A 26,836-nucleotide genomic window follows, 5' to 3' on the forward strand; every position below is an offset into this window, starting at 1 on the left:
CTGCGCTAACGGAGCGCTGCAGGGCTCTCTGCGCTAACGGAGCGCTGCAGGGCTCTCTGAGCTAACGGAGCGCTGGAACGCTGCAGGGCTCTCTGCGCTAACGGAGCGCTGCAGGACTCTCTGCAACATGTGTGCCTGGGTATGCTTGTGTGTGTATGTGCACGGTTCGGGACTTGTTTTGTGATTGGCTGGGTGAGTCTGAGCGTGTCCAGGATGACATCACGCGTCACATGGGCCGAGCAGGCTTGGTTGTGGAGTTAATGCCTCCCAGCTGCTGTGGCTGAGTCCCACTCGCCGCCATGGCAACGCCGCCCCCGCTACACCGCCGCATGCAGAGCAGCAAGGGGAGGAGCCAGGCATACCAGTGCACCCATTAGAATGGGCCAGCAGTCATGATGGCTGGCGTTTTGGTTATTTTGTCTTCATTGCACAAAGTATAATTCTCTCTCTCTCATGTGGTAGGGCTAGGGTGAGACTGACGCTCGGCTGAGTTGACGGGGAGAACACTCCCCTGTTCCCATGGCAACCACAACAGGAGAGCCGTGCTGTCACTCAACAGCGCCGGGGCTTTCTGCAAACTGGCCCGGATATATATTTATGTCTCTCTCTCTCTCTCTCTCCCCGTCTCTCTCTCTGTCTCTCCCTCTCGCTCTCTCCCCCCCTCTCTTTCTCTCTCTCAGCGTATGCGTGTGCGTCCTGTCTGGGAGTGCCCACTGTGTCTCTGCCATGCTTCTGATTAAACCTCCCGCTGCAAAAGCACATCCTTCTCCTCTCTGTGCAACAAAACCTATGAAACACAACCGTGGCCCACACACACACACACACACACACACACACACACACACACACACACACACACACACACACACACACACACACACACACACACACACACACACACACACACACACACACACACACACACACACACAGGAAATAAGACCCAGTAATAAGCGCAAGGGTGGATACCACATTTCAACGTCACTAATGTGTAACTCTATGTCTCTCTAAGAGGGAGCAGAGACTCTCCTCCAGAGAGGCCAGGGAGCATAGAGCTAATGAACCAATCAGGGTGCTGCTTTATCTGTGCTCTTCCTCTGAGGCACCAGGCAGTGAGTGGAGTTACACCAACACGACCGACGCCATCTAGTGCCTCGGATGTGAACTGCATTAGAGGGAGGAGGGCCCTGACCCCCCCCCCCCCCCCCCCCCGTGTTCTCGCTCTAAGACCAGTGTTTGAGCTCGAAACCAAGTGTTTGAGCTCTTAGCCCAGTGTTTCAGCTCTTAGCCCAGTGTTTGAGCTCTTAGCTCAGTGTTTGAGCTCTAAGCCCAGTGTCTGAGCTCTAAGCCCAGTGTTTCAGCTCTAGGGACAGTGTTTGAGCTCTAAGCCCAGGGTTTCAGCACTAGGGACAGTGTTTGAGCTCTAAGCCCAGGGTTTCAGCTCGAGGGACAGTGTTTGAGCTCTAAGCCCAGGGTTTCAGCTCTAGGGACAGTGTTTGAGCTATAAGCCCAGGGTTTCAGCTCTAGGGACAGTGTTTGAGCTCTAAGCCCAGGGTTTCAGCTCTAGGGACAGTGTTTGAGCTCTAAGCCCAGGGTTTCAGCTCTAGGGACAGTGTTTGAGCTCTAAGCCCAGGGTTTCAGCTCTAGGGACAGTGTTTGAGCTCTAAGCCCAGGGTTTCAGCTCTAGGGACAGTGTTTGAGCTCTAAGCCCAGGGTTTCAGCTCTAGGGACAGTGTTTGAGCTCTAAGCCCAGGGTTTCAGCTCTAGGGACAGTGTTTGAGCTATAAGCCCAGGGTTTCAGCTCTAGGGACAGTGTTTGAGCTCTAAGCCCAGGGTTTCAGCTCTAGGGACAGTGTTTGAGCTCTAAGCCCAGGGTTTCAGCTCTAGGGACAGTGTTTGAGCTCTAAGCCCAGGGTTCAGTCCCTCCAGTATTTCGCGGGCCTTTTCTGAGATTGTTGCGGCCTAAAATGCCTGATGTTGTGTTAGCTTTTCCAAAAAGTTGCGATGAAAGTTGCAGAATTTTTTATGTTTTTGTTGCGATTACAGTGCAAGATGAAGCGAAATCTGCGATAAAAGTTGTGATTTACCTGATGTTAAATATTGAGTTATTACTGCAATTTCCCCCGAGCAATTTGTTAAATATTAAGTTATTACTGAAAAAAAACATTAATTAAAAGAGCAAAAACACTGAGAATTGGTCCTATGAATAATTGATTCTAGATTCTTTCTGCGCTGGCAATTGAGTTGGATGCAGCAGCCTGTGTCATAGTGATCTGCCTCGTCGTCTGACGTCCTGCCTGCAGTTCTGTAGTTATGTTTCGCGGTGGCAAAATGCTTATCAATGGAAGATTTCCGCTTATGTTCCACCACAATATTGCATGCAGTGCAAAATAATTTCCCCCTGCTTTCATGTAGAATATTGCTTTTACAATTTACAAGTAGGGCATTTAGCAGACGCATTTATCCAAAGCGACTTACATCGTTTAATACACACATTGACACACCGACGGCAGAGTGAACCATGCAAGGCGACAGCCAGCTCGTCAGCAGCAGTTAGGGTTAAGTGTCTCGCTGAGGGACACATCAACACTCAGCTAGGAGGAGCTGGGGAATGAACTAGCAGCCTTTCGGTTACAAGACAACTGCTCTACCTCCTGAGCTAAGCCGACCCCTTTTCACGATCTGTCACAGTTATTTTGATGGGCAACTGGGCAAGTGTGAAACGTTGGACATGCTGCATGAATGCTTGAATCGCTTGAAGTAGTAAACACGGAAGTAAGGCGGAAGGTAGAGTGTCGACGTCAGTTCAAGACGACACCACTGATTGGTCAAATTTGCGGGAAAGTTGCGGTTGTTGGTTAAAATTGCGACACCGCCCTCAATTTGCGGTGATTGGTTGATGTTGCGTTGAAGTTGCAAAGCGCAACATCGCGAAATCCTGGAGGGTCTGAGTGTTTGAGCTCTAGGGCCAGTGTTTTGAGCTCTAGGGCCAGTGTTTGAGCTCTAGGGCCAGTGTTTGAGCTCTAGGGCCAGTGTTTGAGCTCTAGGGCCAGTGTTTTGAGCCCTGAGCCAAGGGTGTTGAGCGTACAGGCGTCCCCTGTTTGTTCAGAGCAGGAAGCCATGAAAAGGTGTGTAACCCCGAGCTGAAGGACTAGAGGAGACCAGGGGCCGAGGGGGACAGAGTGGGGGAGGTCTGGAGGACTAGAGGAGACCAGGGGCTGAGGGGGACAGAGTGGGGGAGGTCTGGAGGACTAGAGGAGACCAGGGGCCGAGGGGGACAGAGTGGGGGAGGTCTGGAGGACTAGAGGAGACCAGGGGCCGAGGGGGACAGAGTGGGGGAGGTCTGGAGGACTAGAGGAGACCAGGGGCCGAGGGGGACAGAGTGGGGGAGGTCTGGAGGACTAGAGGAGACCAGGGGCCGAGGGGGACAGAGTGGGGGAGGTTGGGGGAGGGAAGTGGGAGGTCTTTAGCTTCCATACAATATCTTTGGCCCCGCCCCTAGCCTTTATTTAACCTCTTGACTGACATGAAAGAGAAAGTCCTGTTTTCAAAACGCTGACCGATCTGATATAATCGGTCAGCGTGAATAAAAAAAAAATAAGTCAAGTGTGACTTATTTTTCACTCACTGGTTGGGACTCAGTGACTCATATTCTTATATTTATAAGTTTAGTAAGTTTAGATTCACATTATGGGGGATTTCTGAAAGATTCCATCCATAGTAGACACATACACCACCTCTATAGACACATACACCACCTCTATAGAAACGTACACTCTATAGACTCTTACACCACCTCTGTAGACACGAACACCCCCTCTATAGACACGTACACCACCTCTATCGACACGTACACCACCTCTATAGACACATACACCACCTCTAAAGACATGAGCACCACCTCTATAGACACATACACCCCCTCTATAGACACATACACCACCTCTATAGACACATACACCACCTCTATAGACACGTACACCACCTCTATAGACACGTACACCACCTCTATAGACACATACACCACCTCTAAAGACATGAGCACCACCTCTATAGACACATACACCACCTCTAAAGACATGAGCACCACCTCTATAGACACATACACCACCTCTATAGACATGAGCACCACCTCTATAGACACATACACCACCTCTATAGACACATACACCACCTCTATAGACACATACACCCCCTCTATAGACACATACACCACCTCTATAGACACATACACCACCTCTTTAGACATGAACACCACCTCTTTAGACATGAACACCACCTCTTTAGACATGAACACCACCTCTTTAGACATGAACACCACCTCTTTAGACACGTACACCCCCTCTATAGACACATACACCCCCTCTATAGACACATACACCACCTCTATAGACACATACACCACCTCTATAGACACATACACCACCTCTATAGACACATACACCACCTCTATAGACACATACACCACCTCTATAGACACGTACACCCCCTCTATAGACACGTACACCACCTCTATATACATGTACACCACCTCTATATACATGTACACCACCTCTATATACATGTACACCACCTCTTTAGACATGAACACCACCTCTATAGACATGAACACCACCTCTATAGACATGAACACCACCTCTATAGACATGAACACCACCTCTATAGACATGAACACCACCTCTATAGACACATACACCCCCTCCATAGACATTTACACCACCTCTACCGACATATCTTTCCTTTTCATAGTTTCAGGTGGTGCCTCTCACGAGGCAGGGCAGCCGTGGGGTTTCAGTGCTTTTTTTTTTTTTTTTTTTTTGATTGTCTCGCTGTTTTTGTATTATGCATCTTAGCTACGATCGAGATATGCTCATGAAATTTAGGGGATCAATGCCTGCAAGCTTGATCCCCGATATCCTGGATTCTGCCGATGTTACTGCAAACTCAGCGGCAAGGGTCCACCAACGTAGCAGACCTCGAGGGGGGAGAGCCGGCTCTCTACAGGTGGAGGAAGCGGGGCCACCGAGCTGCTCTCCCTGCAGTCTGCCTTTCCAACGTGCGCTCTCTCTCAGCAACAAAAGCGACGAGCTGAATCTTCCGTTATGGAAAAAGAATGATTTCAACAGGAATGCGGCTTTCGTATTCCACGAGACCTGGCTGAAAGCTGACATCTCGGATTCAGCTGTGGAATTACCTGGATATCACTTCATCAGAGCCGACCGCGACCAAAGCCTGAGTGGGAAGTCTTCAGGCGGAGGTCTGTGTTGCTACAATAATTCAAACTGGTGCACCGATGTTTCAGTAATACACAAGCACTGCTGGGTATTACAGAGCCACTGTTGAAAGCCTTCTGACTTCTGACTCCCGCTCATTCCTCCCCCATATAAACCAGATTACAAAAACAGCCTTCTTCCACCTCAGGAACATCACTCGTCTCCGTCCTTCCCTATCAATCTCAGCCCCCGAAACTCGGGTCCACGCATTCATTTCATCCCGCCTTGATTACTGTCATTACTTATCCATCCTATATGGCTCATCAAAACACATCCTTAATAAAATGCAATATGTGAGAAACTCTGCAGCCCGTATGCTCCCATCCACCCACCGCTCAGTCCACACCCCTGTCCTCCAAGACCTCCACTGGCTTCCCGTCAAATACCGGATTGATTTCAAAATACTACTCACCTTCAACGCCCTCAACAACCTGGCGCACCCCTACTTCTCAGACCTTCTCCACCGCCATACCCCTCCCCGTTGTCTCAGGTCCGCCGATGCCAACCTCCTGCACCCCATCAGGACGACCTCCGGTCCTGGGGAGACTGAGCTGCAGCCGCCCCCGCCCTCTGGAATGCCCTCCCCAACGACATCCTCAATGCCAACATATTTTCTCACCCTTGCTTTTAACCTTTAAGATCTCGGTTTTTTTTGTTTGTTTTGTTTTGTTTTTTTATTTAGTATTATTTAGCTGCTATTGTGAAGTGTCTTTGAGCATTTGGAAAAGCGCAATATAAATGCTATGTATTATTATTACTTTACGTCACCATGACGACCAGTACCAGTAGCTCACCCCCGTCCCGTCCTCCTACCGCTCCGCACACGCCTCCCTCCCTCCCTCACACACACACACACACACACACACACACACATTACTCATCTGCCATAGAAACAACAGAGCGCTGTCTCCACTGGCGGTATGACCACATGGCCGCCCGCTCCATTGTCTCCTGACCACCGTGGTTTGGGTTCTGGTACATTTGTGTTGGAACACACGCCAGAGAGGCTCCCCTTTATTGGTCTGATGGTTCATGCGGCGGCAAGCTGACATCTTGAATGAAGTCCACCTCCCTCTCCCCGCCGCCTCTGGACTTTGAGGGACCGTGTGGTTCGCAACGGACCCCCCCCAGTACAACGCACGGCTGGGGGGTGTTGCATGCGTGTGTTGGGTGAGCTTAGACGACTACCTGTCGTCTAAGCTCAGCAGCTCAACAGTTTCATTACTGATTAAAACTTCCACAGTAGAAGTGCAGCCTCCTTCACATCCCTACTCTGAAAGGCAGACCACGAGCCCCTCAGACACTTCACCGGTTCCACCACTAGGGGCAGCACGCTCCCGTAGGGGGGCTGCTCTCCTCGACCTCCTTATCTCAGTGGCAGATAAGGGTGCTCACCATCTCTCCCCCAGCCCGCGGCTTCAAGGAGCCACACTGGCTGGCAGAAAGCACTACAGGGTGTGTGTGTGTGTGTGTGTGTGTGTGTGTGTGTGTGTGTGTGTGTGTGGTCAGGCGGAGGGCTTTCATAGAGGCATGTGGCATATTCATGCCTCCTACGGTGGAATGCTGCAGAAGAAGAGACGGAACACTGCCGTTCCCGAGCATGTGACTATTCTTAGTCCACTCAGAGTGGCCCCTCAGGCCTGGGGGGGACGTCCCCATCTATTGGGGTCAAGGAGGTCACCCTGTCTGTGGGTAGTAACGCAAAATACACAACACACACAGAGACAGAGAGGTACAAACAGTCAGCTAGAGATATGTACACACAATGAAAGCAAGAGATGGACGAAGAATGAGAGAAGGGACACAAGGCAGAGTGAGAGAGAGGGAGGCAGAGTGAGAGAGAGGGAGGCAGAGTGAGAGTGAGAGTGAGAGTGAGAGTGAGAGTGAGAGAGAGAGAGGATGAGGCAGAGTGAGAGGCAGAGTGAGAGAGAGAGAGGCAGAGTGAGAGTGAGAGAGAGAGAGGCAGAGTGAGAGAGAGGGAGGCAGAGTGAGAGAGAGGGAGGCAGAGTGAGAGAGAGGGAGGCAGAGTGAGAGAGAGAGGCAGAGTGAGAGAGAGGGAGGCAGAGTGAGAGAGACAGAGTGAGAGAGAGGGAGGAAGAGTGAGAGAGAGGGAGGCAGAATGAGAGAGAGGGAGAGTGAGAGAGAGGGAGGCAGAGAGAGAGAGAGGGAGGCAGAGTGAGAGAGAGAGGGAGGCAGAGAGAGAGAGAGAGAGGGGCAGAGTGAGAGAGAGGGAGGCAGAGAGAGAGAGAGAGGCAGAGTGAGAGAGAGGCAGGCAGTGCGAGAGAAACAGAGAGTGAAGGAGGCAGAGTGAGAGAGAAACAGAGAGTGAAGGAGGCAGAGTGAGAGAGAAACAGAGAGTGAAGGAGGCAGAGTGAGAGAGAAACAGAGAGTGAAGGAGGCAGAGTGAGAGAGAAACAGAGAGTGAAGGAGGCAGAGTGAGAGAGAAGCAGAGAGTGAAGGAGGCAGAGTGAGAGAGAAGCAGAGAGTGAGAGGCGGTGAATGCTGAGAGGCCGGGCGCTCTAAATGGAGCAGTTCAGCGGCTATGAAACCTCTCCACAGAGCCTATTGTGAACATACAGTCCGAGTGGTGTCTGCGGGGATCTCTCTCTCTGCTCCTAAGAGAGACAAACAAACCTCAACCCAACGCGCACACGTACCGACAGTGAATAAACAGTTACCGTACCAACAGTTACCGTACCAACAGTTACCGTACCGACAGTGAATAAACTGTTACCGTACCGACAGCAAACAAACAGTTACCGTACCGACAGTTACCGTACCGACAGCAAACAAACAGTTACCGTACCGACAGTTACCGTACCGACAGCAAACAAACAGTTACCGTACCAACAGTTACCGTACCGACAGCAAACAAACAGTTACCGTACCAACAGCAAACAAACAGTTACCGTACCAACAGTTACCGTACCGTTTGAACAAAGATAAGCCCCGCATTCATCATACGTCCGTCTAGCCGGCGGCTCGCTCCGGACACCAACACACAGCATGTAAACAAACACACACGCTGAGATCACCCCAGCAACAGACAGAGGGCCCATTGAGCCCCGAGACAGGACCGTGCCGCCCCTCAAAGACAGCCCCCCCCCCCCATCTATGAAATATGATTGATAATGGAAAACAAAACCATGACATTTCCTAGACTTAAGAATGAATCAATAGAATAACTCAACAATTAAAAACCGACAGCTACAAAAACTGATCATTACTTTCAGCGCGAGAGAAAGTAAAAAGAGCAGGAGCAGAGGAGAACCGTGTCCTCTCAGGAGGAGAAGATACTACAACGACTGTATCTCCATAAGGAGTCCACTGTATCTCCAGAAGGAGTCCACTGTGTCTCCAGAAGGAGTCCACTATGTCTCCAGAAGGGGCTCCACTGTATCTCCAGAAGGAATCCACTGTATCTCCAGAAGGGGGTCCACTGTATCTCCAGAAGGAATCCACTGTATCTCCAGGAGGAGTCCACTGTGTCTCCAGAAGGAGTCCACTATATCTCCAGAAGGAGTCCACTGTATCTCCAGAAGGAGTCCACTATGTCTCCAGAAGGGGGTCCACTGTATCTCCAGAAGGAATCCACTGTATCTCCAGAAGGGGGTCCACTGTATCTCCAGGAGGAATCCACTGTATCTCCAGAAGGGGGTCCACTGTATCTCCAGGAGGAATCCACTGTATCTCCAGAAGGAGTCCACTGTATCTCCAGAAGGAGTCCACTATGTCTCCAGAAGGGGGTCCACTGTATCTCCAGGAGGGGGTCCACTGTATCTCCAGAAGGGGGTCCACTGTATCTCCAGAAGGAATCCACTGTTTCTCCAGAAGGGGGTCCACTGTATCTCCAGGAGGAATCCACTGTATCTCCAGAAGGGGGTCCACTGTATCTTCAGAAGGAGTCCACTGTATATCCAGAAGGGGGTCCACTGTATCTCCAGGAGGGGGTCCACTGTATCTCCAGAAGGAGTCCACTGTATCTCCAGAAGGGGGTCCACTGTATCTCCAGGAGGGGATCCACTGTATCTCCAGGAGGGGGTCCACTGTATCTCCAGAAGGAGTCCACTGTATCTCCAGGAGGGGGTCCACTCTATCTCCAGAAGGGGGTCCACTGTGTCTCCAGGAGGGGGTCCACTGTATCTCCAGGAGGGGGTCCACTGTATCTCCAGGAGGGGGTCCACTGTATCTCCAGGAGGGGGTCCACTGTATCTCCAGGAGGGGGTCCACTGTATCTCCAGAAGGAGTCCACTGTATCTCCAGGAGGAGTCCACTGTATCTCCAGGAGGGGGTCCACTGTATCTCCAGAAGGAGTCCACCGTATCTCCAGGAGGGGGTCCACTGTATCTCCAGGAGGGGGTCCACTGTATCTCCAGGAGGGGGTCCACTGTATCTCCAGGAGGGGGTCCACTGTATCTCCAGAAGGAGTCCACTGTATCTCCAGAAGGAGTCCACTGTATCTCCAGGAGGGGGTCCACTGTATCTCCAGAAGGGGGTCCACTGTATCTCCAGAAGGGGGTCCACTGTATCTCCAGAAGGGGGTCCACTGTATCTCCAGAAGGAGTCCACTGTATCTCCAGGAGGAGTCCACTGTATCTCCAGGAGGGGGTCCACTGTATCTCCAGAAGGAGTCCACTGTATCTCCAGGAGGGGGTCCACTGTATCTCCAGGAGGGGGTCCACTGTATCTCCAGAAGGAGTCCACTGTATCTCCAGGAGGGGGTCCACTGTATCTCCAGAAGGGGGTCCACTGTATCTCCAGGAGGGGGTCCACTGTATCTCCAGGAGGGGGTCCACTGTATCTCCAGAAGGGGGTCCACTGTATCTCCAGGAGGGGGTCCACTGTATCTCCAGGAGGGGGTCCACTGTATCTCCAGAAGGGGGTCCACTGTATCTCCAGGAGGGGGTCCAACCTATCTAAGAGAAGCTAGTGCCATCAACCCTCCACACACACAGAGAGCTGAGCCTGGGTCAGTCGGACATGTCTCCTTCTTCTCCAGGAGAAACCAGCAGCAGGCAGCAGTGGGCTGAGGAACCGACACACTGCAGCGCATGCCTTCTGCTGTTAGCCTTCTGGGAGGGGAACCCTACACAGAACCACACAAAGACCCCCCCCCCCACACACACACACACACACACACCTTTACGTCTGTCTACAAAAGTTGGCGTGAAATGTACTGCCAGTTGCCCAAACCAACTGCACAAGGTTGCATTACAATAAATATTGAATACAATTTAGTTGAATGCATTGACACACCAACATCTTTAATATTGTGCTTTAGAAATTGTAGGAAGAAAGAAAACAACAAAAGATAACCAAATGAATATCATAGTTCTCTTTCCCCAATCCTGCTGTGGCTATCCCCCACATTGACTTTGTGTTGTTCATTATACCGTCCAGCTGGCGAAGCTTTCCAACACCAATTCATTCAGGAGAAAGCAGCCCTGCTCCCAGGCTGGGTTTATTCCTGCTACCGCTTTGTACACACACACACACACACACACACACACACACACACACACACACACACACACACACACACACACACACACACACACACACACACACACACACACACACACACACACACACACACACACACACACACACACACACACACCAAATGTTTCTTCAGACTACCACCAGTCTACCAGATTTACTCAATACCAAATCCATGATGAAGAAGAAGCAGTGGTTTCCCGTTCCTCAGATTGAACAGCCAGCATCCGGATAAACCCAGATTCAGATCGCTAAAGACGCCCGTTTCGGATAGCAGTAAAACCCAGGAAATGAGCTAAATGGACTTGAGATTAGCCAGTGTCCGAAGCGTGATGGACCAGATTACGGCAGACAGACAGTGAGGAGGAGCAGCGATAGGAGACGGCGATACGACAACAGCTTCCTGGTTAGAATTCCGTCCTAATTGACCTTTCTCTGTAGCCATGGTAACAGAGGCACGGCTAGTGAGGGAGAGTAATTATCAATAATCGTTCCTACCACTGGGACCATCGGTTATCAGCACGACGTGGGATTAGGAGGAGCTCCGAGCGTTTGTGTTCACCGTCAGGGGCTACAAGTCTTGGTGCTTCGCCGGTGATTTGATGAGATGAGGCAGCTGCTGCACTCCCACTAAACCCTGTAACGGAACATGGAACAGGTAGAGCCCACCTGGTCCGGTCCAGGTAGAGCCCACCTGGTCCGGTCCAGGTAGAGCCCACCTGGTCTGGTCCGGGTAGAGCCCACCTGGTCTGGTCCAGGTAGAGCCCACCTGGTCCGGTCCAGGTAGACCCCACCTGGTCCGGTCCAGGTAGAGCCCACCTGGTCTGGTCCGGGTAGAGCCCACCTGGTCTGGTCCGGGTAGAGCCCACCTGGTCCGGTCCAGGTAGAGCCCACCTGGTCTGGTCCGGGTAGAGCAGACCCACCTGCTCTGCTCCTTCAGGTTGATTCATGTTCAGGGCTCTGAATTTCATTTTCCACAAAAAAAATGTAACGACTAGTTTAAATCAATTCCGCTTCCGGCTACAATGCCGCCCGCCCGCCCGCCCGCCCGCCCGCCCGCCCGCACGCACGCACGCGTGGGTACAGCTCAGGAACACTGAGCTGTAGAGGAACACTGAGAGAGGAACACTGAGAGAGGAACACTGAGAGAGGAACACTGAGAGAGGAACACTGAGAGAGGAACACAGAGAGGAACACTGAGAGAGGAACACAGAGAGGAACACAGAGAGGAACACAGAGAGAGGAACACTGAGAGAGGAACAATGAGCTGTAGAGGAACACAGAGAGGAACACAGAGAGGAACACTGAGAGAGGAACACTGAGAGAGGAACAATGAGCTGTAGAGGAACACAGAGAGGAACACTGAGAGAGGAACACTGAGAGAGGAACACAGAGAGGAACACTGAGAGAGGAACACTGAGAGAGGAACACAGAGAGGAACACAGAGAGGAACACAGAGAGGAACACAGAGAGAGGAACAATGAGCTGTAGAGGAACACAGAGAGGAACACAGAGAGGAACACAGAGAGAGGAACACTGAGAGAGGAACAATGAGCTGTAGAGGAACACAGAGAGGAACACTGAGAGAGGAACACTGAGAGAGGAACACTGAGAGAGGAACACTGAGAGAGGAACACAGAGGAACACCGAGAGAGGAACACCGAGAGAGGAACACCGAGAGAGGAACACTGAGCTGTAGAGGAACACCGAGAGAGGAACACCGAGAGAGGAACACTGAGAGAGGAACACTGAGCTGTAGAGGAACACTGAGAGAGGAACACTGAGCTGTAGAGGAACACAGAGAGGAACACTGAGCTGTAGAGGAACACTGAGAGAGGAACACTGAGCTGTAGAGGAACACTGAGAGAGGAACACTGAGAGGAACACTGAGCTGTAGATGAACACATAATCCTGAACCCCCGAGAAAATATTAGTAACTGTGGATATTGTGGACGTGGCGCGGAGGGGCCACTGAAAACCCACAACCTTCTGTCAATATGATGGCACTGTGTGTGTGTGTGTGTGTGTGTGTGTGTGTGTGTGTGTGTGTGTGTGTGTGTGTGTGTGTGTGTGTGTGTGTGTGTGTGTCCACTGGCTATTCCAGGCCTTTAGTGTCATCAGGCCACGACTCAAACACAGCCCCTGGGAGGTCAACACGCGGTTTTAAACTGAACAGATTGGTGCTTCAGATTGACTTCCTTTTTTCACACATTTTGCCCGAAACTAGTTGATGCCGACTGTCCTATTAATCTATCTTTGCATATCTTCAAACAGAATGACAGAGTATAGAACAGCCGGGATGTCCCGATCCAGCTTTTTGCACTTCCGATCCGATACCGATATTGTAGCTTTTAGCATCGGCCGATACCGATACCGGCCGATCCAAGCATGTATTAAAGATTAAAGATATTTACTTATTTTGTTGTACTACTCATGTTGAAAAGGGTTTTACTCTTAAGAACAACTAGCCAACTTAATTAGGTTAGTTTGAATAATCCACAATAGTTGGTAGTCGAACCCCACTGCCCTCTCTGCAGAGCATCTACCACTGCAGAGTCCACAGGAGAGCTGCCACTCAAGGACCCCACCCACCCCCAGCATGGACTGTTTACACTTCTACCCTCAGGACGGAGGTATAGAAGTATGAAGTCCAAAACTTCAAGACTCAAGAACTTTCTTCCCCACTGCCCTCAGACTCCTTAACAACAGATAGGAGTCTGTTGTTAAGGAGTATTCTACCTCAGGACTGCCGCAGCTGTTTACATTTTGCTCACGCACTTTGGCTTTCTTGGATTTGCACCATTCCGTTTTATTTATTTATTTATTTATTTATTTTAACTTAAATGAATTATTTGTTCTATCTATCTTGTAAAAAAAAATCTTGGCATTCAGTCTGTGGAAACAAAGGAAGAATTTCATTGCACAACTGAGAACGTCTCATTTATGCATATGACAATAAACACTTTGAATTGAATTGAATTAATGAGAAGCTGACCTGTTTATTCAGGGTTAAATAAACACAAAATAGACAAAATAATAAATAGTCAAATTACCACACACACACTGAATTGGCATCAGTGCTCTGTTCTTGAACAACAAGAGTGTAAACAATATTGTAAACAATATAACATTATATATAAAAGCAACACACACAAAACCTGAGTAGAAAATAGTCAAATTACCACACACACACTGAATTGGCATTTTTATCAATAACTTTAAATCCTTAGTGGGACATGCACAGACAAGTGGGATGCTGGAGAGGTCACTCGGTGTGCGCTAGGTGTGCTGAACAACGCGGACCGGATTTGGGGGGAAAAGCTGAAAAAAACGGAATGGAATGGATTACCTACATGGACCGGAGTTTTGAAAACAAACTGGATCGGGAGTCCGGATCGGGATTTTCCCGTGCAGGCCGATCCGATATTGATATGCATTTTTTGCTAATATCGGCGGCCGATCCGATCCAAATATCGGATCGGGACATCCGTCACCGGCCCTCCCATCCTGGGACAGACAGTACGGCGTGGTCATCAGCCTCCCACAGCGGCGCTCTGGCCGTAGGCGAGCCCTCGGCCTCTATCTGTGCAGACAGTCCTTGTGGAACCCTGAGACGTACACCGTCAGGTTGCTATGGCAACAAACCCTGTTATGCACCGTATGGATAAGCCGGCGCCCGGAGGGGGAGGAGCCTCAGAGCGACGGGCTGTGGGTACACCATATGGGCGTAGCCACGTAGTGACGTGCACACCAACACCACACACACACACACACACACACACACACACACACACACACACACACACACACACACACACACACACACACACACACACACACACACACACACACACACACACACACACACACACACACACACACCCCCCTCTACGCTGGGGGAGGAGAGCCTTGCGTCTGTCCAGTGCAGCGCAGCACAGAGCAGCCTCTCTGTTCTCTTTGTTGGGGGGCCGGGTCCGGTGACTGGTGGGCAGCCCTGAGCTCCACAATGCCCTCACATCCAGAGCGGACCCAGGCTGCGGAGCGACACCAGACCACACAACGAGGTCGGGGCAGGCCCACAGCGGCAGCACCTAGCAGGGTGTAGCATCGTACCCTCGCTGCTTCTGCTCTGTACGGGGAATGGGTTAACCTAGTGATGGGTGGTGCTGCTTCTGCTCTGTACAGGGAGTGGGTTAACCTAGTGATGGTGGTGCTGCTTCTGCTCTGTACGGGGAGTGGGTTAACCTAGTGATGGTGGTGCTGCTTCTGCTCTGTACGGGGAGTGGGTTAACCTAGTGATGGTTGTGCTGCTTCTGCTCTGTACGGGGAGTGGGTTAACCTAGTGATGGTGGTGCTGCTTCTGCTCTGTACGGGGAGTGGGTTAACCTAGTGATGGGTGGTGCTGCTTCTGCTCTGTACGGGGAGTGGGTTAACCTAGTGATGGTGGTGCTGCTTCTGCTCTGTACGGGGAGTGGGTTAACCTAGTGATGGTGGTGCTGCTTCTGCTCTGTACGGGGAATGGGTTAACCTAGTGATGGTGGTGCTGCTTCTGCTCTGTACGGGGAGTGGGTTAACCTAGACAGCCATATTGTTTCGTTTACTTCTGACAAATGGACTCAACGTAAGTCGCTTTGGATAAAAGCGGCTGCTAAATGTAACGTCAATCACATTTAAAAAACGCCCTGAATGTTGATGTTCTCACTTTTACACTTTGTGTCGTTACTCCAATCGTTAGGCTTTGAATCTTGTCAACGTGTCATTTGGGTCGAGGTCTGATATTGGACACCATGTAATGTAGCCATGTGCGTGGTTTAGGGAAGGGAAACTCTTGGCACCTTACGATTCGATTCCGATTATGAGGTCAACGATTCAATTCTAAAACGATTATCGATGCATCTCGATGAAATAATTTTTTGTACATTTCCATCCGTGAAACTTATATATACATCTGAGTTTGCTACTCAGAGTTTGCCAATCACTTCCTACTTTTGTGATGATCATTAAAGACATCAACAGATGAATTAATTTATCTAATATTTTATTAGAGAAAAGCGTTTTGTCACAAATATGACTTCCTATGAACAATGCAATAATCCATACAGCTTGCATGACAACACAATATGGAAGTATGCAAAAAAATAGGTTTCAGTTTTCTTTTCTTTCTAATCTTTCTTTTCTATGTCGTTAAAGAAAAAGCTGCTCTTGAATTAGAAGGAGTTCTTGTGTCTGGCTGTGAGTTTGCGCGCACGCTATGCGTAGGCTGAATCGCAATCGTGTCAAGACAAATCAGATTGGCCAATATACACTGAAGATAAATTAAACAATTTTTTAATTACTAAAATAATCCCTCTCTGGCGAACAGAATGTTGCAGCAGGGGAACAAAAAAGAAAATATATAAATAAATATATAATCTATATATTATAGATATACTTTAAAAAAATAAATATTCAGATTATTAATTTATCTGCATCGAGACGGAATCGTTCTCAAGAGAATCGCGGTGCATCGAAGAATCGATTATTTTTCACACCCCTGCGTGGTTCTGCATCGTGGTTTCAGATGTTTGTGACATTTTCAATACAATGATTCCTACTTTGTTCCCTCCCTCACTTATAAAGCATTATTCGTATTTTGTGGTTTCTCGGCCGCAACAAACATCTGGGGCCAGCATACGTCCAGCTGTGAGGCCCTGAGCGACACGCTTACCCACAATGCAAAGGGTGCTGCAGTGCAGCGTTCAGGATCCTAGAGATATAGGTCAACCGTCACCCCGCCTGTCAACCGCCGATTGGAGATCAATACGCAAGCTTTGGGTCCATTTGTTAGAGCTTTGTTCATTAGCTAACTAAAACCCAATCAGAAAGTTGGTCCCTCAGTCCTTTACTGTACGCACTGGAGTCGTCCTCTTCCGCGGTACTCCACCCTCCGATACCTCCCTGACCTACGTCACTGGGACACATCCACCCTGACCTACGTCACTGGGACACATCCACCCTGATCTACGTCACTGGGACACATCCACCCTGACCTACGTCACCTCCCTGGGACCACATCCACCCTGATCTACGTCACTGGGACACATCCACCCTGATCTACGTCACTGGGACACATCCACCCTGATCTACTTCACTGGGACCACATCCACCCTGAACTACGTCACTGGGACCACATCCACCCTGATCTACATCACCGGTACACATCCACCCTGATCTACGTCACTGGAACCACATCCACCCTGCTCTGTACAGGCTCCCAGTGCTCCCAGTAGCAGGTAAGCGTGTCTGATGATATGAGCTCTGGCCCAGTCACACGTTAACATGAACCAGTGGACTGTGGAGAAGACCTCACACACACACAGTTTATCGACATAATTAACACGCATAAGTCCCAACTCAAACGTACCTGTGGTCTTTTTGTGGGCCTGTGTGTGTGTATGCTCATGGGTGTGCTTGTGCAAATCGGTGTACATGTTTTTTCCCTAGATTACCCCTCCTCCTCATCTCATGTTTTGCGTCTGCAAGCATCTTATCCTGCCGCGACACACCCACCGGAGATCCCTCGAGATCCGGCAGTACCCTTTATACGTGAACATTTACACCATCAACCGTCAACCCATTTCTAATAAATCCTCAATTTTCTCGACGTATTTCCCTCCGTGTGTCCGTTCCTCCGTCCATCACTCCCGATGCACCATTGGCCTGATGTTTCCCTACGACGCCTACGTCATACAGAACCCAAACTAGGCACTTCCCGCGAGCCGGGCAGCGAACTACCGACCCCTAATCCCCGAGGCAATGTGCCATGATCACCACGTAGGTCCAGTATACCTCGTCCCCCTCCACAACAACACGGAGGACCAACCCACCAAGGTGGACCAGTGGTATTTATGACCGTTGGTGATATCCTCACAGCCCGGCTAGAGATAGCATCCTGCTGCTCCACACACGACCCGTCAGAGACCAAACAGACCCCGGGTTCCCCTAAGCCCTGGTCCCCCAGACCCCAGCCGGGTCCCCCAGAGCCCAGGTCCCCCAGACCGTGTGACGCGGTCACCACCGTGCTCTACGTGAAGGTTGTGATGATAGTAAGGATGATGAACATCTAGATATCCGACCCAGAGGACCACCAACGCCCCCCCCCCCCGATGTAGCCCACAGGTGGCGGCAGGTCTTCGACCCCCCGGCACGTCACATTGAGTCGATGCACGTTACTCACCGTGGTGGAGGTGGAGAGCCTGACGGCGCTGCACGCCGTCTGTCGGAGCTCTGCAGCGCTACCGGGCTTCAGCAGGTTTTTGGTAAATCTGCGGGTGGATTCTGAGGCCATTTCTTCATCTAAGCGGCGAGCGGTCCCGTCGCACGAAAGAAAATGTCTCCGCCTTGTCTCCTCAAAGCAACGCGCTACGTCGTCCGCTGCTGCTGCTGTCTGCTGGGCTCCCTGCCGCTTCAGCCCCGGACACTCACACACACTCTCTCAATCTCTCTACACACGCAGCGCGTGCCTATTCAGCGAGAAACTGTACTGCCCGGGTGCGCGCCCATACATGCTACACGTTCACATGTACGCGCCTATTTGTGTGCGTGTGCGTGTGCGTGTGTGTGTGTGTGTGTGTGTGTGTGTGTGTGTGTGTGTGTGTGTGTGTGTGTGTGCGTGTGTGTGCGTGTGTGCGTGTGTGCGTGTGTGTGTGTGTGTGTGCGCGCTGTAGCGCTTGTGTTGTCACTGATCAACCCAGTGTAAAAGATCAGTCCAATAACAAACGCAAGGGTTAGGGTTAGTAAGACGCGGTTTGCATTCTGAGAGAATTCGTCTCGACTATTTAGAGGCATGTTGCAATGGTAGAACAAATGCATGAAATATATATATATATATATATATATATTTTTTTTTTTTTTTTTTTTGCATATATATATATATATATATAAACCTACAACTAGAGCCCTATTGACTAATGGCTGGCTGTCCTTAACGCAATCATCCCTGATGTAGGAATCACTGAATAATGGCGTTGTTCGGTTATTCAACGTTTGTTCAGGTACATGTATGTAACTGACATAATAGGACCACGTTACGTTGTTAATCTTACGGTGGACATTTAAAATTTCAACCATATCAATCAGCATTCTGCTCACGAACAAGCCAGGATGGCGAGACGTCGAGGAGAGGAGGGACGAACATGGGCCAACAGCGACACAATGTGGCTGGCTATTTACTAATGAATACTACTAGACATTCTTCCTATAGAGATCTTCAATATGGTAAATATGGAATGAAAAATATATAATTATAAACTAAATCCATCAACCATTCAATAGATGCATCAACCATTATCTCAATACGTCTGTCTGCCTCTCTGTCTTATTCCGTCGAGCATCACACGGAGCTCTGTTGCCTTCTGCTGTCCGTATGGTGGTACTGCAATCATGTTACGTCCATTCGTCTACTGTCCAACAGAGGGCGCCAGAGCGTTAGAATTGCTTGTGAAAGGCAGAAATTATCACAAGCAAACTGAAGAACCCTTCAATAATGATACGTTTATTTCATAAAAAACTCAAATATAATTGAAGCCAATAATTGTAAAACCTAATAGCTTCCTATTCCATTCGGGACATTGGACTTTCAAATTAGTAGTTATGAGTTTACGTAACAAAATCCCAAGCTGAGACCTCATGTGAGTATTGGCCGATAGCATGTGTATATACATTTATATACATTAAATACATTTAGCAGGGATGGAACGGAACAAAGTACAAGGACTTCGTCACTGTACTTCAGTACATTTTCCGAGAAGCCCCTGACTGCAGCCCGCAGACGGAGCCCAGCCTACATGGAGGGGGCGGGCACTCAGTCCACATGGAGGGGGCGGGTACTCATGCTGCGTTCGAGTATTCTCTGCGAACCGACTCGGATCTCGGATCTGACGCTGTCACGTTAAAATTGTACCGGGACGACGCGATCGTCTGTTGCCGGGAAACGGGCGATCGCGTCAAATGGCGTAGGACGCGAATGTTCAAGAACCTTCCTACGTCATTTGACGCGATCGCCCGTTTCCCGGCAACAGACGATCGCGTCGTCTGTTGCTATTCGATTAAACAATTAAATACAATACAAATATAAAGTAAAAACAAGTGTTATCTAGCGATCCGTGATCTATATTATGTTATTTCATCTTTTGGAAACATGACCCGAATGTTTTTTGCAACCTGCCCGGCAACAGACGATCGCGTCATTTGTTGCCAGGCAGGTTGTCAAGATGTAAACAACTGATGACGTAGGCCGGTACAATTTTCGCCCCCGGTACAATTTTAACGTGACAACGCCACGCCCGTCCACATCACTGCGGTCAAGTGAGCCGCTGTCACGCTAAATTTGTACCGGCTGCCAAATTTGTACCGGGCGCGTCATCCATACGTAATCCACTCCAAATCTGCCTGGCAACAGATTATGTTATTCCGTCTTTGGCAACATGAGCGCGAATGTTTTTTGAAACCTGCCCGGCAACGGACAACCCTTACATAATCAGCTGTCCGTTGCCAGGCAATGGACAGCTGATGACGTGGCCGGTACAAATTTGGCACCCGGTACAAATTTGGCGTGACACCGCCATTCGTTCATCCGCGGTTAAACCAGCCGTCACACAAAATCTTTGTGCGCCTTTACTCTAAACAGCCTTTGGGTGGTATCTCGCAACGTTTTCAAAATAAAACCCTTCACCTACGTGTGTAGACATATAGAAAACTAGCTGTCTACGGCGGCGTCTAGAATGTCAGCACTTGCGGACATCTTGCCAGTCAGCTGCTCACCCATAGCATAGTGTTGGTAGTGGTACTGTATGTACTTTATAAATAACCATAACCATAAATTTTCAACCGTTTTCCCAACGGTTTGGTTTCTTACAAACCTTATTAACGTGGTTATAATATTGTACCTATTTTAGAACATTTCAATTTTTTTAGAATCTAACATAATTATTCATCAGTATCATGTATGCAGTGCCGTAACTACATCTCTGACGTTTATAACAAAACAAACCGTTTGAAAATGTAGCAAGGTGGTTAAGGTTATTTAAAAAGTACATGTACCACTACCAAGTCAACACAGTGTTATGGGTGAACAGCTGACTGTGGCAAGTTGGCCGCTGTCACGTTAAAATTGTACCGGGGGCGAAAATTGTACCGGCCTACGTCATCGTTTGTTTACATCCTGACAACCTGCCCGGCAACAGACGACGCGATGCAGAAAACATGTTTCCAAACGACGAAATAACATAATACAGATAGCGGATCGCTATCTGTATTATGATAGATAGCGATAACACTTGTTTTTACTTTATATTTGTATTGTATTTAATTGTTTAATCGAAACAATAAAAAAATTTGCCCGCGAGACGGGCGATCGCGTCAAATGACAAATGTTTTGCTGACATAATGCTGACATAATGCAAATTTGCAAAGGCGAGAATATGCATGTGTACGTTTTTCAAATGACATTTTCTCAAAATCTATACAGTAAAATCTAATGGTTCCTTGTGGTCAAGTAGTCAGTACAACAGTTAGTATGTTCATATTAGTCAGTGCCTGAACTTATGTGACATTCGGTCTATAGCCCACTTCAAATTGCTGACATAATGCAAATTTGCAAAGGCGAGAATATGCATGTGTACGTTTTTCAAATGACATTTTCTCCAAATCTATACAGTAAAATCACATGGTTCCTTGTGTACAAGTAGTCAGTACAACAGTTAGTATGGTAATATCAGTCAGTGCCTGAACTTATGTGAAATTCGGTCTATAGCTCACCTCAAAGTGCTGACATAATGCAATTTGCTAAGGCGAGAATATGCATGTGTACGTTTTTCAAACGACATTTTCTCTAAATCTATACAGTAAAATCAAATGGTCCCTTGTGTACAAGTAGTCAGCACACCGGTTGATATGGTCATATCAGTCAGGGTTTCTGTGCAACGTCATCGCAGATGTGCGCGCGCAGCCAGGGGGCAGAAAGCGGGACATTTGTCATTTGTTTACCAGCGGAGTCAGCGGAGAACGAAAATGACAAGGAGCTGTTGTGCTGTAAACTGCACGAATCGGCAAAAGGATGGATGGAAACTGTTTAATATCCCGAGAGGATCTCATCCTTTTGCCAAGAGAAGAAGAAGATTGTGGCTCCAGGCCATTAAAAGGGCGGATTGGGGTCCCGAAGGTCCTAAAGGCGGCGAGAGTCTGTGCAGCGCCCACTTCGTTTCTGGTATGTTTGTCTTTTCCAACATGAGCTGGATAATGAGTAGGACTGCGTGTGATTTTACCATACTTAATGAGGATATATTAGTGTGATTTACTGACTAACTGGCCAACAAATTTGTCCGTCTTCTACTGACGTAAATTAGCAAATAGGTTAAAAAAGGTGAAAATAAACAATAAGCATAGCTAATCTCATTCTTTTTCTCAGGGTCACCGTCCATGGATTGTGATAGTCCAGATTTTGTTCCATCCGTTTTTTCACACAGCAGCAACAGAGACATCTCGGGAAAGGTGGCAAGGTCAGTGTCATGTCATGTATTTGAAATTTTCTAATTTCTTGGTAGCTTGTTAATTATCTGAGCAAATAAGATATTCTTGTGTGTCTTTCTTTATTATGTTATTGTATTATCTCTTAATGTGTTGATTATTTTGGGTTTTTAACTTAACTCTACTTTGTTTGTCCTAGATATGAAAGAAAGAGAATAAGAGATGAAGATAAGGCCCCTGCTACCTGCCCCACAAGCCAGCCTGAAGCAGATACTGTAGATTCTTCTGAAGGTATGCACAAGTCATACTATTAAGTGTGTGTTTGTGTTGGTTGGTTGGTTGATTGGTTGGTTGGTGGTCAGGTGAGTAGAGTGACAGAGAACCAGACAGATAGTCTGTGTGTTGTGTGTGTGTGTCTGTGTATGAAAGCTGATGTGTTGCACATGAGTTAATTTATCTCCTTTTTGTGTTGTAGATGAATGTAAGTTTGTGTCCAGAAAAGAGATGCACCAACTCAACCTGCAGTACAACCAGCTCCGTGATGATTATGAAGCTCTGAAAAGAGAACTGTATGCCACACAGGAAGAAAAAAAACATCTGAAGGAGCAACTGAAGCAGTCCAAGTTTGGGTTTGATTCCATAAAAGACACAAATGCTAAAATATTTTTTTTTACTGGTTTACAATCATTACAAATGGTTATGTGGCTGCTGGATATTGTAAAAAGAAGCACACTTATGCTTAAGGGTGGGTTAAGTTGGGAGAACCACCTCCTTTTGGTTCTAATGAAAGTAAGACTTGGACTCACCAACAGAGACCTTGCCTACAGATTTGGGCTTCCATTCTCAACTGTATCAAAAATACTAAGAGACTGGATACCCATGTTGTCCTCAATAGTGAAACCTTTGATAATGTGGCCTAGTAAGGATGCAGTGAGAGCAAACATGCCAAAGTGTTTTAAACCCAAATTTAGGAATTGTCGATGTATTATAGACTGTACTGAAGTCTTTATAGAAAGAACACACAATCTTAAAGCAAGGGCTGAAACCTGGTCAAACTATAAGCACCAAAACACAATGAAATATCTAATAGGAATCACACCAGCAGGAGCTATATCTTTTTTGTCTAGTGGGTGGGGAGGTCGTGCCTCTGACAAGGTAATAACTTTAGATTCTGCCTTTTTGGGTAAACTTGAGCATGGTGACGAGATCCTTGCAGATAGAGGTTTCCTTGTTAGAGAGGATTTGGCCAGTGTAGGAGCAACATTAAGAATACCAAGTTTCACGAAGGGGAAATCTCAGTTGCCAGGTTCTTGTGTTGACACTTCACGTCAGTTGTCAAGAGTCCGCATACATGTGGAACGAGTTATTGGTCAGCTTAAAACCTTTAAGATACTGAACACTGTCATACCCATCAGCCAAGTCGATATGCTAGACGACATTTTGACCATATGTGCTGGTCTTACGAACCTTAGGGGGGCTGTGGTGGCCCGGCGATAACTGTGTTCAGAGTCAAGGAGGTGTACATTATTTTCCATGATTGTGTCAGGCTTTTAAGGGCTAATGAGGGCAATGGTGGTCACTTACTACTTGCTCTCACTGTCTCTCTCACTTACTCATCACTCTCTTTCTCTCTGACTATAAAATTAATAACAGTTATGAATAACTAAATTTGATCAGACAGGATCATTCAGAGTACAAAAAGGTTGAGAACCACGCACGCAGAACTATTTCATTTATTTATGATAATGGAGAAACTGCGTTTAAAGCTGACATGGCAAATATTGAACATGAACTGAATGTTGTAAATGCAATATATTGAAGGCAATGCAATTAAAATTAAATGTACATCTCAACAATGAATGAGTGTACATAATTAATACTATATGAACTCATTTAACATTTATACCTGGAAAAAAAAAAAAAATCTAGCTTTCAACTAAGTTTTGAGTATTATCATTGTCTGCCGAACTCAAACTGCACTTCTTTCTGGCGATGAACAATATATATCAGTGCTGTTTGTGATTTTACGTAAATGTACATTCAGAAGAAAAAAAAGAACACTTAAAGAGTCAGATGTGTTGTTTGTTTGTTGTTGTGTTGACAGTAATGAAGTCAGTTAGATTTTGTCAGGTGTACCTATCCATCTTTGCTCATTACATCATTTTTTTCTTAAATTCTGTTGTCCAGCATCCAGTATTTACCATTGTTGGATGTATCTATTTGCATCCACATTTCCATTTTTTGGAGTATCTGGTAATGTTCACACATGGATAGTGAAAGTGTTGGCAGCAGTCTGTGCACTTGATCAGCACTTTTTGCAGTACAGACATTTGATCTCTTCTGCCAGGTCAGGGTCTTTGCAGCGGCAGACAAGTTCTGGGAGGAGGTGGTCCATGAAGAAAGATTCAGCCTTGGGAAGAGTTTCTTGTAGAAAGGGCTCATTTCTCCGTAGCCGGCAAATGATGCTGCTTGTCTTCGTCCACACCATGAAGTCACACATGTCCATTTGAGAAACATACATTTGTAACTGGATCTGTGAGTAATATGGGTGGGTGGGTCGCAGGTCATAGTTTCCATCAAGGCAAAAGGATGCATCAGTCTCTGACCCCTCTAGTCCCTCCCTGTACTTGTATGGACACTTTATCTCTAGCAGGCCTGTTCCACAGCAGTCACAGGAGAAGCAGCCAGGTACGGCTCATCTGCTCTCACTGTTAGACCCACTGCTTTTACATTAAAGTTCATGTGTATTTTCTTCATTTCTGTTTCATAATTTTTACGTGCTGTGTCCTCCATTTGCTTTCCCCACATGACAGCGGGTACAGTAAGATCTGTGGCATCGTATTGCATGATCAGTTTCATTACACTGTCGGCTGAGCTGTCTTTGCATTTAATAATTCTGTGAAAATTGCTGCCAGTTACGCGGCCCACTCTATGGAGTCCCCAGGTTGTGCACTTTGCCTGCTCTTTCGTAACATCCTGTAGGTGCTCTAGTCTGTCAGTTGTGCATTGCCCTCTCATTTTCTCATAGATCTTTTTACACTTCTCCTGGAGGTCAGCTGTCGACAGGTCCCTAGCAGATGGGTCAAACATGGCTGTCAGGGGCTCAGGTAGTTCACATCCTGATTCTGATGCTGTGTCTGTGTCCGAGTCTGCAGCTGTGTTGATGGATGTGAATATAGCAGCTTCTGGACAATTGTTTGTGAGGGCCTGAAGATCTTCCGTTGTAATTGCTGAGTGAAGGAGGAAATGTATTTGTAAGGATTGTCACATAAGAGGGAGCAATTTTAAAATAACATTTAGGCTATGATTTTATTAAAATGCTTGATCTGTAAATATTGCGTTTAATTTATCCCTGCAGAAAAAAATGTGAAATTATTTGTGCATTATTACATAAATTCAGTGTGCGAAATACTCGTCAATATTCGGGGGGTTTGTAGGCCTATTTCTTCCTCACTAGTTTTTATTTTTTATATGCGGATCGAGAGCGAGCGAGTATGCGAGAGAGAAACAGGTGCGCACCAGATTTCACGTTGCAGACCGACACCGGCAAAAACTGAAACAATTAGTTGAAGAGAGGAAAAACACAGAATATACAGAGGTTTATGCATTTATATGTCCAAGAGACGTCAGGACGTGAACGAGGGAGGCTTTTGTCTTATCCTCTGCAATCGCCTTTTATTTTTATTTCTTTTTTGGGGGGGGGGGGGGTATTTCGCACACTGCCTAAATTATACCAATATATAATAGACTAATAGCCGTCACTCTCCTGAAGATTCAATCCACTGCGGACGGTTGTGCGTAATAGTTCACATGTATCAGCGCGTTCACTCTCATAGGCTACCTGGTATGTTTTGGGGTGTTGGTGTATGATGGACTTCAGGCAGCTCAGTCAGGTGTCGCTTTGGTCGGCTGAAGTTGATGTTTTTCAACTTTTGTGGCTCAACCCTTTTGCGGGACATGTCCTTCCACTTGTTTGGTTGGGAAGTGCAGGCGACCTCCTCCTCGGTGCGTCTGCGCCCTGTTAACTCAACCTGGCACATGATGGCTGCAGCATGGCTGCAACAAGAAGCAAGACTGGTGCGATGGATAGATCTATTAGTAAAAGTAAGTGAATTCAGAAGCTCACAATATCTGCTGTGTGAGACTTACCCTGCCATGCATGTGCAGTTAGCTGTCAGGATGTACCCTAGATCCCTGTGCACGTACACCCAGGCATCATAAGGTTTTGCCTTTCGTCCCTGTCTCTGACTGGGCAGGACACCTGCCCTCAAAGCGCAAAACCCTGAACTTGTGTCAAAACATTTTAAGTTTTGCACATGACCACAAAGAACATAATTATATGCGTCCAAAGATTTGTATGCACGCAAACTGTCCTTAGTGTACACACTAGGCTTCTCAATCAGATAACTGTATATGTCGGGCCATGTTATAGCTGGCCATTTGGACATATCTGCAATCCATTCCTCACTCGGAATACTATATGGGTCTGGTAATTTCTCACCAGTGCTGAGGACCAGTTTGTTCAGGTAATCGGTGCAGTCTGAGCTGCTGAGGCTGTT

General features: G+C 47.8%; 1 protein-coding gene and 1 long non-coding RNA gene across 2 annotated transcripts in view; one reads left to right on the top strand and one right to left on the bottom strand.

Moving 5' to 3' along the window:
- dock10 (dedicator of cytokinesis 10) overlaps nucleotides 1-18,334 on the bottom strand; it is an 82,673-nt gene extending 64,339 nt beyond the window's left edge. The window contains exon 1 of the mRNA XM_060074263.1: nucleotides 17,989-18,334. Coding sequence (XP_059930246.1) covers nucleotides 17,989-18,099 — 111 coding nt within the window. The 5' untranslated portion in view covers nucleotides 18,100-18,334. The remainder of the gene's footprint in view (nucleotides 1-17,988) is intronic.
- A 3,394-nt stretch (nucleotides 18,335-21,728) lies between these two features.
- Nucleotides 21,729-23,298, top strand: LOC132474451 (uncharacterized). Its single transcript, XR_009529659.1, has 4 exons — nucleotides 21,729-22,017; nucleotides 22,219-22,309; nucleotides 22,477-22,568; nucleotides 22,753-23,298. It is a non-coding gene; the product is annotated as an uncharacterized LOC132474451 (long non-coding RNA).
- The last annotated feature ends 3,538 nt before the right edge of the window (nucleotides 23,299-26,836 follow it).

Source organism: Gadus macrocephalus, chromosome 16 (assembly GCF_031168955.1).
Source record: "Gadus macrocephalus chromosome 16, ASM3116895v1".
In the NCBI taxonomy this organism is placed as follows: Eukaryota; Metazoa; Chordata; class Actinopteri; order Gadiformes; family Gadidae; genus Gadus; species Gadus macrocephalus.